The sequence below is a fragment of the Apteryx mantelli genome, chromosome 1 (assembly GCF_036417845.1).
Source record: "Apteryx mantelli isolate bAptMan1 chromosome 1, bAptMan1.hap1, whole genome shotgun sequence".
NCBI lineage: Eukaryota > Metazoa > Chordata > Aves > Apterygiformes > Apterygidae > Apteryx > Apteryx mantelli.
The window spans coordinates 175515320-175532066 of NC_089978.1; the positions used below are offsets into that span (position 1 = coordinate 175515320).

Below are 16747 nucleotides of genomic sequence, written 5' to 3' on the forward strand. Positions count from 1 at the left end.
CTTCTAAAATCCATGACGAAGAATTTTTTGTAGATGCACACATAGAAACACATATAGGAAGACAGAAGATATTACTCTGAGCCTTTATTTTCCTGAGTTCCTGTACCACAGAAAAGAGAATGAATGCATAAATGTGCTATAGCAGATAAGTATTTTGCTATAACACACACATATTACCAGACACAGTAAACTGTCTCTCTGTCTCTCACACATATGACTCTGCTAGTTGACTGTTCTTTCCTGGTCCTTTTCTATTCTCTTCTTTATAAAGGTATAATACAATGGCACTTGTTTTCTTCACCATACCCAAGCTCCTAATTAGGGCAAGTCTTACAGGGCTATGTTCAGAGAAAGAGTGTATTCTTGTTTATTTTTCTCAATGGCAGCATAGCGTAGGTTACAATATAGACAGCAATTATATGTTGATATTAATATAGCATATACTATTTAACTTAATTATTCAAGATTTATGCATACATTCTATTCTGAATATATGAATACAATGAAAATTTTGCCATTGACATTAGTAGCTCAGACTTGTTTCACCTAAATTCACGAACTTAATAATTAGAAACTTCATTTAATTTAAATAGTGGGGCTTCATCAGTAGCCAATAGAGAGAAACAGGAACATTCAGGATGCAATTCATTCCTTTCTAAGATGTAGTCAGACAGAAAGAATCATATTCTCTTTCCGTGGATGCACCTACCTTATACTAGGACCTTAGCTTTTATCTAGTTTAATTTTAGGAACATAAATCAAGCGAATAAGTTCCGACAACACTGTATTCACTTTTACTGTGGTGGACTAAAATCATGCAAATAAATCTTTATTCAAAATGTCTTTTAGAAATATGTCATAAAAATAGAGATAAGTATTCTTATGTATTTTATATACACTTAAATTTTAATTCAATTTTAATTTAAACTGAAAAGTCAGTATATATATAATTCTAATCAAAATAAGCAGATCCAGTAATTATATACTATTTGTGAAATAACCTGTTTTCTATTTTGACATAAAGCATTTCAAGAAAATTCACTGCTTATTCAGTTTTAGGAATTTCAATAATTTTGCCTGTTATTTAATACTGCATATATTTTCTATAATGTACATTTTTGGGTTCTGAAGTTGTATTTATTTGAAAAATTCATTTTGTATAAAAATAACATACAAAATATAGTATGTAATACTACAAATACATTAACATTTTCCTCAGTAACATTACACAAAATAAAACGTCACTTAAAATGCTACCTTTTTATGAGCTTCAAATATTACCTTCTCATTTTTTTCATATACAGATTCTTTTGTTAATTTACATATGATATTAAAGAGTGGTAACAACGTACGGCTTAAAAAGGATTCTCTGTCACTGAGCTATAGTAAGTAAGTTCAATAATAAGAATGTACTACATCATACTTGGTAATCAACATGATTGAAATCTGTGGCTTGATTAGGATGTGTGTTCTGGTATTCAGTTAAAAGAAGATGTATTTTACAAACCTATTTTGGTAAAATGTGGAGGGAGAACATAAAAAAAGCTTTTGGAGTAAAATAGTCTGTTTTATAATTAAGAGAGAGGAAAAATAATAATCTTGTAAAAAATCAACCATCAGAAGATTTAATATACATCACAGGGGACCTCCTGTGGGTTAAAATTACAAGAGAAAATTCTAAAGATATTAACGACGCAGTTTCTAAACAGACTGTAGAAAAAGTATGGAAAGATTTTATGTAAGCAAGAAACAGAAAGAGAAGTAGCACGTGTTATTAGGGATTCCAAGTACACTCAGTTCCACCAAAGCATTTTAGTGATCTTTAAAACTGATATTGAAAAACCCCACAACTTACTTGATGGTCTTGCTGAATGTCTGTGTGGCTGATTATTTTTTTCTCTGTTCTGAGTCAAAGCACTTCCACTGGTCATGGAAACAAGGTCTAAATCCGTGTCTTCTCTGCTTACAGGGCTTGCCTGGGAGCAGTGGGAGAAAATGTACACAATCATGAAACAAAATATAACATTTTCTGAATGCAGCTCACATTACTCCAAATAAACAAACAGGGTCTGTCAAACAACCTTCTTCAAAATGATACCACAATCCTTTATTGTTGCTTAGGCTGAACAAATGCACTATGTCAAAGCATTTTTGTAAATAAGAGCCGATTTTAAAATTGTGGTTTGTGATCTGAGTCAGTGCAACAACAAAAGAAAACATTTTAGTACAGTAATTTTGAAGAAAATCAATCTTGCAGACAGCTGATGAAACCTTAAACAGCTTAAGATCATTTACTGACCGGTCTATAATTTAAGCTATAGTTGAATGCCAGAGATGTCATATTTGATTATTTTCTGCAATATTTATGTTTTATCCAGGACACGTATCAGTTCAATCAATCAAGGATCCAGTAAGTAATTTAATCTTTTTGTTGTTCACTACTTAACCATATCCATCAGAAAGCATTTAAATTATACTTTAGGTAAGAGTATTATATTAATTATAATCTAACATGCAGTGGTGGTACATTTTGGCATTAGGCATGTTACCTGAACCTAAATATGGCAAAACAGAAGTGAAGAACATCTTTCATTTTAGCAATGTGTCCTTTTGTGAAACTGTAGGGTAAAGGTTAGAAATACTGGCCTCGAAGATACCACACACTGTAAATGGCAGATTGTTATTTTTGTAGAAATTACTTCATATTTGCTCAACAAGAGCTCCCTTACCTTGAAATGAAAAGGTATTCAACACCAGAAGCAGCTATCTAACAATATTGCTGATTAGATACTGAGGGCCAGTCACAATCATGGGGAAAAATAAGGCTTTGCAGAAGAGCGATCTACAAAAACCCCAGTGTAGAGCTAGTCAGCTAGAAGTAGTGAACATAGGGATATATTTAAATTTTCTAGTCCCTGGAACTTCAGAAATGGAGTCCAGGATGCAGATCAAGTCCTCCCTCTGCTTGGGATGAAAAGCCCCAAATTCCTTTCATAACCTAGGTGTCTAACTAAGTTCATTTTTTACAAAAAGAAAAAGAAAGAAAAGAAGAAGAAGGAAAAAAAAAAAAAAGAACGAGCAATGCTGGTGGTAATGTCACCAAGATTTTATTTAATATCCTAGTAGCTAGACTGCTTGATCAGGAATTGAAAGCCTGGGTCTCAACTGCTTCCTCAGGGGGTTGAAGCCTGCTGCTCCCTTTTCTCAGGAAAATGCCATTACTAGAAAGTTGTAGGCTATTCTGGAGGAGACAATCTCCAGACTTCCTGTTCGTAGTGGCTCACGGTACCAGGAGAAGCAATGCACCACTGCAGACAAGCAGGAAGATTTCTTTGTAGTCCAATTTAACTTAGCGGACTTAAATGAAATGGAGACCTGTTTCATTTCTTTGTCTTTTTTCCAGTGACTGTTTAATGTAAAATTCATTAAAAAGTTTGTGTCATTTTCAAATCACCAACTCCAAAGATGCAGCGGTTTTGGTTATGCTCCTCCATAGTGATTGTCTACTGTTTGTGTCAGCACAGAAAGTTTATTCCTTGTTTCCTGATGCTTGCCTTTTATATGTTTAATGACCATGATTTTTAAGTTTTGTTTTGCACAGATTGCAGGCTGTATTATTGCTGTTAATTTTAATAATCTATTTTCTCTTCCAAGGCAGTATTTAGAAAATTTGAAAGGAGTGACAATTTTCTCCCACCAGTTCTACCTATTTTTGACCTTCTTATTTACAGTCCATTTAAGCCTGCTCAAAATCTTTAAATATAAAGCTTCTCTAGTCTTTCTGTAGCAGAAATAATGCAATCATTGTGATGCTCAGAGAAATTCAAAACAATGGAATTGATAAAATCATTCATATTTCCATCTAATCTTTTCTCAACAGAGCAAAACATTTTCTAATGTCCCAATTTCCAAAGACCCAAAAGGCCATAGTATTTTACACAACTATCTTTTCTGTGGAATTATTATCCAGTCCCTACCACCATAGATTCTGAAGCTTCATCATCTTGCAGACAAAATTATAGTGTATCATATGCTAGATCTCAGTAGGGCTGTTCAGTTTTCTGACTTAAAAATATCTGTTATATTCATTCAAATAAAGATAAATGCTTTCACCCGACTATAGTCAAAGTAATGTTTAAAGCTGTATTAATTACTGGAGCAAATTTAATTTCAGGTTTAAAAAGATTCTGATTGAAAGTCTGCTGAAGCAAATTAAAACTTTCCCTTTGAGATTAGAGCCAAAAACATTGGAAGCAGTTAAAGATGTTAGTATACTTCTTTACAGAGTGCAGTCTTGGACTTTTATCTGTAGAGATCATTATATTTAGCTCTTTGGATATTTTGCCCTTAGCTTTATTATTACAAACTTTTTTTCTGATTAATTGGAAATTAATGTCAGTCAGGAGGAATGTTTGCTTCAAATGCAACTCTGAATCTGAATATTTGTCTATTCCTATGTTGAATTATTTTGTAACCTTCTGAAGGTAAAAAGTGTTTTCAAATTCACACTATAGCTTAATGATTTGGAGATGCGGATCAATAATGAAGTGGTTAACTACTCAGATATCTTAAAGCAAATATTTCACAAAGATGAATGGGGAAGTTTATTCTACTTGTCATTCAGCAAAATTATATTTAATTTAAAATGCTCAGGTTAAACTGCAAGTCAGCATGCTTTCCTAAGCACTTACATAGTAGCATTAAGCAAAATTATCAAGATTAACAAAATAAGGTCTTAGACTTACTGCACGTTCCTAAATAGGGTTCATTCCCCAACCAGAAGGGCTGAGACTGTACTGTTAATATGCAACCATTGAAATACCATCACATACCAGTTAAAAAGAAAGTCTTCAATTCTTGGAATGTGCACAAATATAAATTAGAAAACTATATTAATGTAGCACTATCAGAATACAGGTTTTTGGAAACTGATCTTCAAATGAAGATAGGGAATAAATACACAACCAGCACAAACCAGAGATTTTGTTATGCACCAGGAAACTCTACAAATGAGTATATGATACATGAATAAAGTATTTTTGCTAGAACTGCCCAGAAATGTTTTCCTGTTTTAATTTTTTTTTTAATGTATATTTTCCCCTTTCCGGTTGCCAGAGATTTTCCTGCTTTTTGATATTGATTGTTGCTAAACGTTAACTTAATTTTTTGGCATGATTTTATAGCTTTTAGCTGAGTTACTTTGCAAAAGCATTAGGAGTATGTTCACATTTCAACAGTCAAAATTTAAGAAAGCAAATATAAATTTTTAAAACACAATTCTCCAGCCATCTATGTGTACAAACCACATCATTATTTCATTGCCTATACAATATTGTTGTCCACATTAGAGAGACACTTTTTTCCTTCTTCTGTTTTCTGACCTTCTACTGAATTTTTCTCTGTATTAGATTCATGTGGAACAGCTATGTAATTATGTGGCACAAGCTGTGACAATCCTGTAACATTGCCAGTTATGTGGGCACACCACATAATACTGTTGTGGGATTGCAGCAGTATTTTGTGGACAAAACTTCGTACTGTATATCAGTTTCCATCTACCTATGCACATATGCTTACTGATAATTACATAATGTGTATTTTTAGATAATATTATTAATTATGATTTGCTAAAATTAGAACAATTACTGTTTCAGACTCTACCTAATAAATAACTACTCAGGCCGCTGCATCAAAACCCGGACAGTAGCCTAGTTCATGACTGCAGATACTGAACTTTAAAAGGAACCTAAGAACTGGTCACACAGCAGACTCCAAAGAAAAATCTTAGACAAAACCTGACTTCAAGAAAATAAGAACAGTAACCCCTAACTCTTAACAGCGTTTTTTCAGCAGTGAATTTTAGAAGTGTTTTACCAAAAGATCACCTGTTTTTATACCTATTGCATAGGTGGTGAAGCTAAGGAATACAGAATTTAGAAAGCACCCAGATTGCTCAAAGTACAGAACTAGGTATATAATTTTATCAAGAGGGGTATTATCTAACTGTGCAAAACTCTTTTATGCAACATATTATATATTGTATAAAAATCTAAGACTTTGTCCTTGTTCTTCGTCCAGACTTGAAGTCTGAAGCATTTTAAAATATGTCTCTTTTCTTCGGGGGTGGGGGTGGGGGAGGGAAAGCCATGATTTTCTCTACTTTAAACAAATTTAGCTTAAGCGAACCCCTGTAATTCAATGCAATAACTTCATATTCTCATCACTATGTAGAATGATTTTTATTATTTTAGCAATTATAGGTTTTTTTTCAATAATGAGCAGTATAAACAAATACAGCAACAAAAACATGTTGTCATACTTTATAAATACACAGAGTATACACGTACACACACACATTTGCTGAAACGTGTTACGCTTACTGCCTACTGAAATCAAAAGCTGAAAACATTGTATCTATACAACTGCTACAAAATTCAGTTTGGGCGCATTTTAAATTTTTCTTCAAATAGAGATAGACACATGGAATATATAAATATATAGACAATTGCAATAGTATTAAGTACCCACTGTACACATTCAAATGAAAACACAGATCTATCATAATTAAAATTGTTTATAAAGTTAAATTAAGTATAGTTTGTAAGTTTTTGCACATTTTTTTTTTGTCCACACATAATTATATCAACAAGAACATTGCTAATTTGGCTATAAGATGTCAAGTCATATATGAAATAAGTGGGCTTACAGGCATCATTACACTGATCACTATCAAAGGAACTTTTGGATATTTCTGACACAGTCTTTTCATCTTGCAAATCTTCAGATTGTTAAATGGCTTGTATTCCCCCTCCCACCAAACTGTAGAATTACCTAGTTCGGATTTTTTTTTTAACTCTGCAAAGAAAAGAATGAAATGTGAAAAGAGTAGAAGGCATTTTAAGATGTAGGAATAAGTCTAATTCTAAAGACTGTTTTATTAACATGCAAGTCTAACTGTTTTTAATAAATCACACTAGGCATATAAAAATGAATGAACTCTTACAGAGTTTAAGAACGTTTAAACTTGTCTGATTGACATAAATACATGTTTTCAGTCAATAATGTAATTGCTGCTGAAGTACCTTTTTTAAAGGCTTTTTTAAAGGTTCAGTGGAAGCTTTAGAAAACACCCAGTAATGTTTGATGTCTTAAAAACAAAAACCAGTACCAGATTTGAAATCAATGCCTTACATATAAACATGGGTTCTTCTGTCCATACATTTTCCTCTGATCTCCATCAATGGTTGATTTGATTGCCAAAAAGAGACAACATTAAAGAATTATATTCAACCAAAAAAAGCTTCTGTTTGTTTTTATACTAAGTACACATTTGAAAACATGATCAAGGCTTAGCTGAATTCTGCAAAATTCTACACAAAAACAAGTTCTTACCACAAGCTGTACACGTCTACCGTTGCATATTGCAGGATCTAACTCAGGCAAAAAACGATTGCTGTGAAAAATATAGAATGGAAATTTCAATAAACCCCACTGTACTGGGTTCACTAAAATACTTGCACAGAATCTTTTGCTGGAAATGTTCCTGCTCAAAGGCCGCTAATTAGGACTATTTAAAATAAGCCCACAGTTAAGATATATTTAAAGTATTAGAACAGTTAATATTGTTTATTCCAATAATAAAACACTATTTTCAAATGTAGATGCCAATAAACATAAAAATACATGCATATTTGTATGTACCATCATAAATTGTAGCCATAGGTCCTGACTCACGGAAAAGGGATGAAAGAGCTTCCATTAACTTACTGGGACTATAAGTCAGGCTCATAGTTATCAGATATTACCAAATAAGTTGTCACATTATCTTATGTAGGAATAAAACCATTTCCAGTTAGATAAGTGTATCAGCTGTTCTGATAATGGGGGTTTTGCTACATGCATAGATGGTATCTTAATCTTAACAAATGTCAATACAAATTTTAGTTCATTACACATATCTGCAGAAGCTTGGTAAAATTTTTTTAAAGATTCTCTTACAAGGTGCCATGTTTTCAAACTTTCAAACATTAAATGTTCTCTTGCAGTATTTGCATTCAAATTAAAAGCCATGACAATCACCTTAAAAAAATACCACTTGGAATGTTTCACTATTATGGAAAATGACAGACACATGAAGATTTTCTAAGGAATATGTGTTGCAATATATTTCCTCCAGTTATTGATACAATTTTGAAATGTGGAATATTTTTTCCATATAAAACATAACAATAGGCAGTCTATTTCATTAAAAATTAACTTTACTTTCATAAAAATACATCTAAAACACTAACACTAAATTCACTGCCTATTGACACATTGTTCAGTTTTATTACAGGTGCTTAGCATTGTGACTACTACTGACTTCAATAAGATATTAATGGCTTACATTGCATTTATAACCAACATTTACTGACTATGTCTTCATATTAGCTTAGAGAATAAAATTAACCTTTTATTTAATTGCACTGAGATTTTACCTGTTCAATAACAACATTGGCTTTCTTTTTTTTTTTTTAATTCCTTAATCAAATCTAACAAGATAGATAATGTTACAGTTTATCTAATTACATAAAACCATATTACACGCCAAGGCAGCTATACAATATATGAACAATAGGCACTTTTTTCTATGCTCTTTAGAATAAAGAAACCATTGCCTTGCTAGTGTAAAGTTATGCAGATATTCATAAATGCTGCACTGAACAGCAGTTCATTATCACTGTAGAAGAAGTATCTATAACAATGATTAAACCAATTCTAAAGGGTATTCTGCTTGGGACCTGGAAATTTGGTGTATTGGCTGCTAGCTACAAAGTCATGTTTGTTTTAAGACAATTAACCTGGGTTTCATTTTACAAGATACATTTACAATAAAAAAATCTAATTTAAAGGAGATGACCTCACCACTTTATATTTCTGGAACTGGCTGCTTCATAATCCCAAACCTGTGTATGAAGCCATTGGTATGTAAGGTCTTTTCTCCATAGTAATTTCTCATCTAAAGCAGTATCCAGCTCAGAAAATTCTTCTCTCTTACCTGGAGAGGAAAAAGATATTCTTGTCTTTCATTATTATTTTAAAAGAAAACTTTGTGAAAGATTCTCTGGATAAACTTTGAGCATATTGCATCATATAAAAGTAAAAGGCAATTATCTCATGCAAGAAAGTTCAAATAATGTGAATTATTTTATTTTTCTGATATATTTAAAAATACTTTTAAATTAATTTTGAATTATATAATTTATTTTCTTTTTTAGAATTAAATATTTGTCTTCTGAATAAAGTATTTTTTTGAAAAAGAAGTTTCTTATTATGTTGTTAATTTTTCATACTGAAATATATATTAAACATAAATTGCTTGTTATAGCACCTATGAACATTGCTATATATATGCTATTAAACTGTGCTATCTCTATGCCTAAAAAATACACATTGATTTATATTCATAATTCCACTTACCAGTCCAAGATGTAAAAAAATCATCGTTATATTTAAGAGTGGACACATGACACTCCTATTCTTCTGATCTGTCTTTTAGTAACAGAATTTATAAAGACACTTTAATGGCAGCTTGTGACACTGGATTTCAAAGCAATTGCATACATTAAATTATATTTCACTAATTAGTACATATTTTTTGACTATGAAAGAGACCCAAAGATAGAGAACAGAATACTGACATTATGACAAAAAGCTGTGCGATCTGGGAGATCCTTTGGTTTTGGGGACCATTCTGGTGAACACCAGACATGTTTTGAAGCATGAGAAAGAGCATGGCAGAAAACTGGAAGAGTCTGCAGAGGAATTGTCACTGTGACATGGGGACAGTAATGGGGGTAGAGTAACTGTTTTTGTTTTCTACTCTCATACATTCATTTTACAGTTGATGTCTTTTTGGCACCTTCGACTTGGCTTTTATGAGACATAAAAAAAGCTTCTGTAATTTTGCTTTTCCTTTTAATCGCATTTCAGGTTACTTATTTATCTTCCCTCTTACTGTTTATTCCTTTGGTCCTCATGCATTTTCCTTTCTCTCCCTGAAACGTTTTACTTGAATTCAGCCACTAGTAGAAGCTGCTTAGTAAACTGCAAGCGTTTACCTGTCCTGTACAAATTATTCTGCAATTGAACCAGAGAAGCATATAAGTCATTCTACTTTGTACTGAGTCTGTTTGTCGGCTGCTAATGATTAAACAATCAATAACTGTATCGGGGGAGTTAGTACTGCCTTTGAGGTGAATGGTTTCCTCACACTCCTTAGTTTAAGGCTTAATCCTCATTAATGTTTTTGTCAATATAAGCTGCAGTCACAGGCTATTCACAAACCCACCTTTGTCAAAGGTTTTTAAAATTACCTGTATTATTTTTTATGCTTTTCCTTCTGCAAAGATTATCATTTCCTTGGCATGAGCTGTGAAATGTAGTTTTTGTTGTCCAGCCCCTCACTTCAATTTTACCAGGCCTTGCAGTGAGCTTGTTGTTTCCATCCTTTAACTCTAAGGGAATACTGTTAAGGTATCACAGCTCCTTTTCTCATAATTTTAAATGTTTTTGGTTGTGCTCCTCATTTATGTGGGTATAGAGAATCTCCATTCAATTCAAATCTATTCCTTAGGCTGAACCTGATTAGTTGCCTAACACATAATTAACCTACTAAAATTAGGTCCAGAATATAGAGTTATATGTTAGTCTCTTGCTAGCAACTGACAGCCTAGAAATTAGGCAGAGGAATCTGTCCTCAGTTGACGTGAAGAACTCTCCTGTACCTCCCCACTATTGTATACACTTTTCAGAAGATAGAAGATTAAAAGCTTGGATGGAGAGGCACCATGTCTTCCCCAATGAGGTTGTGAGGCCTGATTAAAAAGAACAAGTGTTCAACTACTGGATCATTACCAAGTACTAAAATATAAACAGCACTAATTACAGAGTTTGCCACCTTTTGCTTGATTAAAGTGGGAGCCTTTTGTTCTTCTCTTTTAAGTTTATAATATTCTTTTCATCTGTTCCTGGTTCAGGACACAGCTTTCTGACCTTTAAATCTTGAAAAGTGAAAGGTTCCACATTTGCAGCTACTCTGGTACTCTCATAACTCTTCACATGAAGAAGACACTGATCTATATAACAGGAGTAAGAAATATTCGGCATGACTTCATAAGAGAGTCTGGAGACAGGACCTTCTGCTTTCTAGCCTATGTTCTCCAGTGGAGAGAACAAAAATTTACAGAAAAGTTGGTGCCATCTTTCTTACCCATCATTCTCAGGAGAATTGTTTCTCCCTATTGAAACGATCAGTAACAATTATGTTTTAACTAATACGTTTGTACCCTTTTCCTCCATTAAAAAAGAAATCTATGTAGGGATTTAAAACCAATATCAAAACTTTACATCTTAGTATGTGGGTTTGGTCAAAAGAGGTTGCATATACAATAAGCTATGTTAAAACTTGCAACAAAAAGAAGTTACTTTTAACTTGGCAAGTTATGTTTCCAAAATTATTGTTAATAATGCACTTCAGCTGTATTTTGAATTTCTGACTTTTGCTTTGGAACACTACCAGTTTTATTCAGAACACTTTTGAGTACCATTGAAAACACGGAAGAGATCAAGGTAAATATATAAGTGCACGAAACAAATGATTTTTTTTTCTTAAAATCATATATGCTATTAAACAGTATTCTTGTTCCATATCACTGTTGATAGTGGCTTTTTTTCTCAAATATTCAGACATTGTTCACTGATTTGTTTAATAATACTGCAGAAAATTGTATTCTATTTTCTTACTTGGGACATATCAATAGTCTCACATTTTAATAGTAATATCTCTCTTTTTAATTTTTATGAAAAAATACTATATTAAAATTAATTAATAATATGTTTAAAACACAACATTTTTCCTTTCTTATTCCACTTATGAACATCATGTGTTTTAGGATATAGTATACCAGTATCATTAACATGTATTTGCTTGATAGCTTTCCTAAATTAGGGCTCCGGGTTTTTTAAAACCTGGACCTGATTTTGTAGAAGTACTAACACTCACAAATTCCACAGAAGTTCTTAAGAGCTGTAAGCATTCTGCATCTTTGAAATGGATCAGACCTATAATCTTTAATTGTTAAACCCAGACAACTCCTGGAATATCAAAGTAAAAAGGAATACATCAAAGAAGGCACAATCCCATAGAAAACCAAATTAATCTCAGAAGTATTTAAAGTATCATACACTCATTAGATTATCACTTCTAAGCTTTCAATCTTTTCAGCTTTTTTTACATGACATGCACACTTTAATGTTTTAAGATTAGAATACACTTACATTTGGCATTAATATAGTAATGATTTTTAGGTGTTGCCAATTAATCATCCACACACAACCTGCACACTTAAGCAGATTCAGCAAAGTTTTTTGAGGCACTTACTGCCATTTCCCTAGAGAATTTTGGCATCTGAGTAGAGAGAACTTATTCAGAAGACCCACTCTAGTTTTCTTAGGTACCTGAAATGTGCTTGGAATTTAATATTTCAGGAAAATAACATAGTTTTTTCTTGGTCCAATGTGCAGACTCATAAGAACCTGCCTTTGCTGAGCTGCTTACCTGTTTATTTCACGGCTAAGGGACTTTAAGGATACGTAAAAATATTATTCACAATCTGTCAGACTCTCTGTTTGCTGGGCATATGCTGAGGCAGCATGTCATCTTCAGTTTAAATTTTTAATGTTATTTCTGTTAGTTAAAGTTAGTTAAAGGAGAAGGGATAAGAATATGTAGATTACTTCTGGTGAAGTGCCCTAACTTCTAGATTGAGTCAATCGTTTTCTCAGAGGTTTTTCTTCAAGACCGATGCATCTTGTGCCCTTGACTGTAGAGGTCAGCTTTAAAAAGGGGACTGAAACACACCCAAAGAAAATAAATAGACTGGATTGTGGAAGCTGGAGATTCAAATCCCACCAAACCCATGTTTTCCTCTGCCAAGGCAAGTGTTCTTAACTACAAGGTATTATACAAAAGAAGGAAGATGGTTACACAACTGCCTACATTCAGAGCAATGTTTCAGATTCTGAATTTCATTTTTGCAGAGTCTATGCCCAGGAAACATCAGTTCTGATTGTTCTGAATCCCAGTTAGCTACTGAACTCTGCCAATTTATGTACGGAGCTGCTGAGGAACCCAATCAAACACAGTGATTTTTGTTCAAATCTACTTGTAGATAGGAAAATAAAAGTTCTAACTTGACATATATTTCTTGAAACAGAGAACGGTGTGAAGAAGTTTATACTGTATTCAACCTTTTACAGTTAAATTTGGAGTTTAGAGCACGATTTAATTCACTTCAAAACTTGCTTCATACAAAATACAACACAAATAAAGTCAGAGACTAAGAAAACTAAGACCTACAATGCGAAAGAAGGGCTTGGAATTTCTTCAGCAGTCTAAGTTTTCCTTCCTTAATATAAAAAATCTGTGACCAGAGTTAATTTTCTCAATATGTATTCTGGAAGTGGTGCTCTTAATATAAGAATTAAGCAGCTGAGCTTGGATATAAAATTCATGTCGAAGCTATTAATTCATTGAAATTTTTCTTATCTGCCAGTATTCTGGTATATATTACTGGCCAGTAATATGTATTCTATATGTGTGTGTCTGTGTGTGTACAAACCCTGTAAAAGCATACTCTGAATGAATATATATATTATATATACCCCATGAGGATTTTTATAATTTCTCCTGTGTCATCTATAAAGTTGTTTTAATAGACATTAATAAAAAGAATCAAAATTCAAAACCTATAATCCAACAAACAAAATGACATTATTTCTGTTACAATCTACTACAAGCAGAGCAGAAAGCAAGAACAGCATGAGTAACAACATATTGATACCCAGGCAAGAAACTGGAGAATTTGGAAATAGACCAGAAGATAATAATATTAAAAAAGCAGAATAGTAGAATGTAAGAGAAATTAGAGCAATTTTTTTCTCTTCTTCAGCAAAAAGGATAATGCATTTGTCAGAAGTCTACTTTGTCAGATGTTACTAAACACACCTAAGCATTATATAGCAATCACTGCATGCCCAAAATACTGTTTTTCGGCAAAAGAATGGTATCTAGAGTGGTTCTTAGCATGCTCACTGGTATTCAATGAATATGTTAGGAATATATATAGGACTTCCAGTCAGCTGGTAGTATAGTGTAGCAATTACCAATGCAGAGTTTTCTTCACTTAATATTATCACATCTCCAGATGTGATGCTTCTCTATGTACAACTCAGGTTATTTGGATTTTTCAAATAGCTCAAACACATATATTTCAAATAGCTACTTAAAAAAAAACCAAAAATATCCCCCCTTGTTATGAGATAAGTATACTATACAGATCAGTTAATTTTAGTTAATTAATGAGTTAATCAGTTTGAGTGAGTTTTGACATAATCATTTTGCATCTCTGGGACCAGAATTAATGAAATAAAGAGAAATATTTAGAGCAGTGTCTGAGTCAGTGCACAGATGAATAAAAGATCAGTTAGAATTTACTCAAAAGAATACAGCATCAGGTGATGACCTGCAAAACCTGCCAGCCTTGTCGTCGTCTTTAATACATTCATACTACATGTTCTAATATCTCCTTTTCACGATGCAACTGTTCTTGACCTTGTCCTCACTCTCACTCTTCCTTCCTGGAAACCAGCTATCCATCACACTCAAAAAGTCTAAATGCCTTAAGACCACAGTCTGGCTTTTTTGTTTGTCCTTTCTCTCCCCATTTTCACTTCTATCTTCGTCATCTTTTACATTATGCTCTATTTCTGAGTGATCTATTCCAGTAATGTAGAATCTACTTAATCTATCCCACTGCAGTATTTACCACATTTCAGCTTGTCCCTTCTGTGTTATCTCTTCAGCCTCTTTTCATTAGGTTATGCATAACTTGATTCCTTACACTGAGATTCCTAAACCACTGAAATTGTACAAACTTCAATTTCTGAATTCAAGGAAAACAGAATTTCATACTTGGGCCTTCCCACACATTCTTTTCTACTTCCCTGCTTGTTCTAGCCTCTGCAGAATACAGCACCATTACCATTTATCAGTAGTAATTAGTATTTATCAATAGTTTAAGGGTTATTTCCAATTTGTTCCTTTTCTCACCTTAAGGCAAACCCAGATCTTACTTAATCTTCAATGGTATAGTTTTAAGATATCTCATTTAATGTTATCTCTCTCTATTCATATTGCACTACTGTCAATGAAGTTTTTCTCCCAATATTTCTTGATTGTTTAATCTCTTCCATTGCAACTGTCTGACCACACAGGTATATTGCAAACGCACAGTTGCTTAGGTCTTCTATTCTTCTGAACATGGCACATTTCCCTTTGAATTTCTTTATAAGCTTCATTTTCCTGGCACTGACTTCAAGGCCGCATTAAACACTGTTCCTTCCACTTTATCCAACTTTTGCAACTTTCTGTGCTGTTACCACTTACTTTACTCCACATTTATGCTAAACAAAATTTCTCATTTATCTTCTATACCTCTCTTCATAATAATATCAGTTTAATATCATGCCATTTCTTAAGACATACAACACTTTTCTGACTTGATCTATAAACCTAAAAACATATTTCACCTGAGATGTCTACAGGAAGCCACCACACATGCAGCTGTTTATTTCATTTTTTGCTAATTTATAAGTGTTCTGATCTGCATATATTCAGACAGTGAATCTTGGCACAGAATCTGAAGATTTCTTTGGGAGAAAGACACAGGGATTGAACAGTGGAGGACTAATAATAGTATTATAAGAATAGGTTGCTATTAAAGGTCAATTAAAAATAAGTCATAGAGATGAGGAAAAAAAAAAGGAAGAGTAGTGCACTGGTTTAACAAAGGTCTCCACCCTCTAATAAATGAGATTTCCTTGTCTAAAAAATAAGCTACAAAACAAAATAAAATTCTGCTGTTTGATTAAACTGGTTGATTTTGTACCATTAAAAACATTATATTTAGAGTTATGTAGACTACTGTTAATGCACATAAGTGTCATGTTAATATTCATAAAACTAGGTTATTTCTTCAAAGTACTAAGCTGCCATTAACACTGGAATTAAACATACAGTTATGATTATTTATTTTAACCTCGTTGAATGACAAAGGCAATGTGAATTTTATGGAAAACAGAACAAAGAAAACATGACCTGACCACTACTTTGGTTAGTCAGCAATCAAAATTGTGGTGTTGAATTCATGTCTGTAAATTTCTGATCAATATTGTCCTTCAAAATGATGCAACCGGGGTTGAAGAAAAAGAAAGAATAATTAGGAGGCTAATACTTCTATGTGCAAGAATAAATTTTAACTCCTTGGTAGGGAAGAGCAAAATGACTTCTCAGTCATTTACTCAGTGTTCTACAAACTAATGTTCCATTGTCTAATGCTAATATTTGGACAAAGAGACAAAACGCATCAAGTTTTCTAAGGGACAATGCCAGCTTAAGTTCCTGTCATTCACCCGAACTCAGTGGTTGATCAAACACATTTCACAGTGGGAGGTACGGGGAAAATAAACTGCACAAACATTCTGAAATGCTAAGATTCTAATTTCTCTGAAACTTTCCAAGTATGTAATAATTCACCTCCCACACACATCAGTGCTGCTATTTCCAAAGTAAGGTTTATAAAGAAAGCACTCTTTCAGCTCTTGTAACCTGGAGGAATATCAAATCTTTGAAATGACTGTGCCAGCA

The 16747-nt window shown here is 33.0% G+C and overlaps 1 protein-coding gene across 1 annotated transcript in view; it reads right to left on the reverse strand.

Annotated features, from left to right (window-relative positions):
- The window catches only part of LRRIQ1 (leucine rich repeats and IQ motif containing 1), a 125547-nt gene that overhangs the window by 12082 nt on the left and 96718 nt on the right, over positions 1 to 16747 (reverse strand). Inside the window, exons 24-26 of the mRNA XM_067289916.1 lie at positions 8905 to 9037; positions 7393 to 7453; positions 1856 to 1976 (exon numbers count right to left, since the gene is read on the reverse strand). Of these exons, the coding sequence (XP_067146017.1) occupies positions 1856 to 1976; positions 7393 to 7453; positions 8905 to 9037 (315 nt within the window). The remainder of the gene's footprint in view (positions 1 to 1855; positions 1977 to 7392; positions 7454 to 8904; positions 9038 to 16747) is intronic.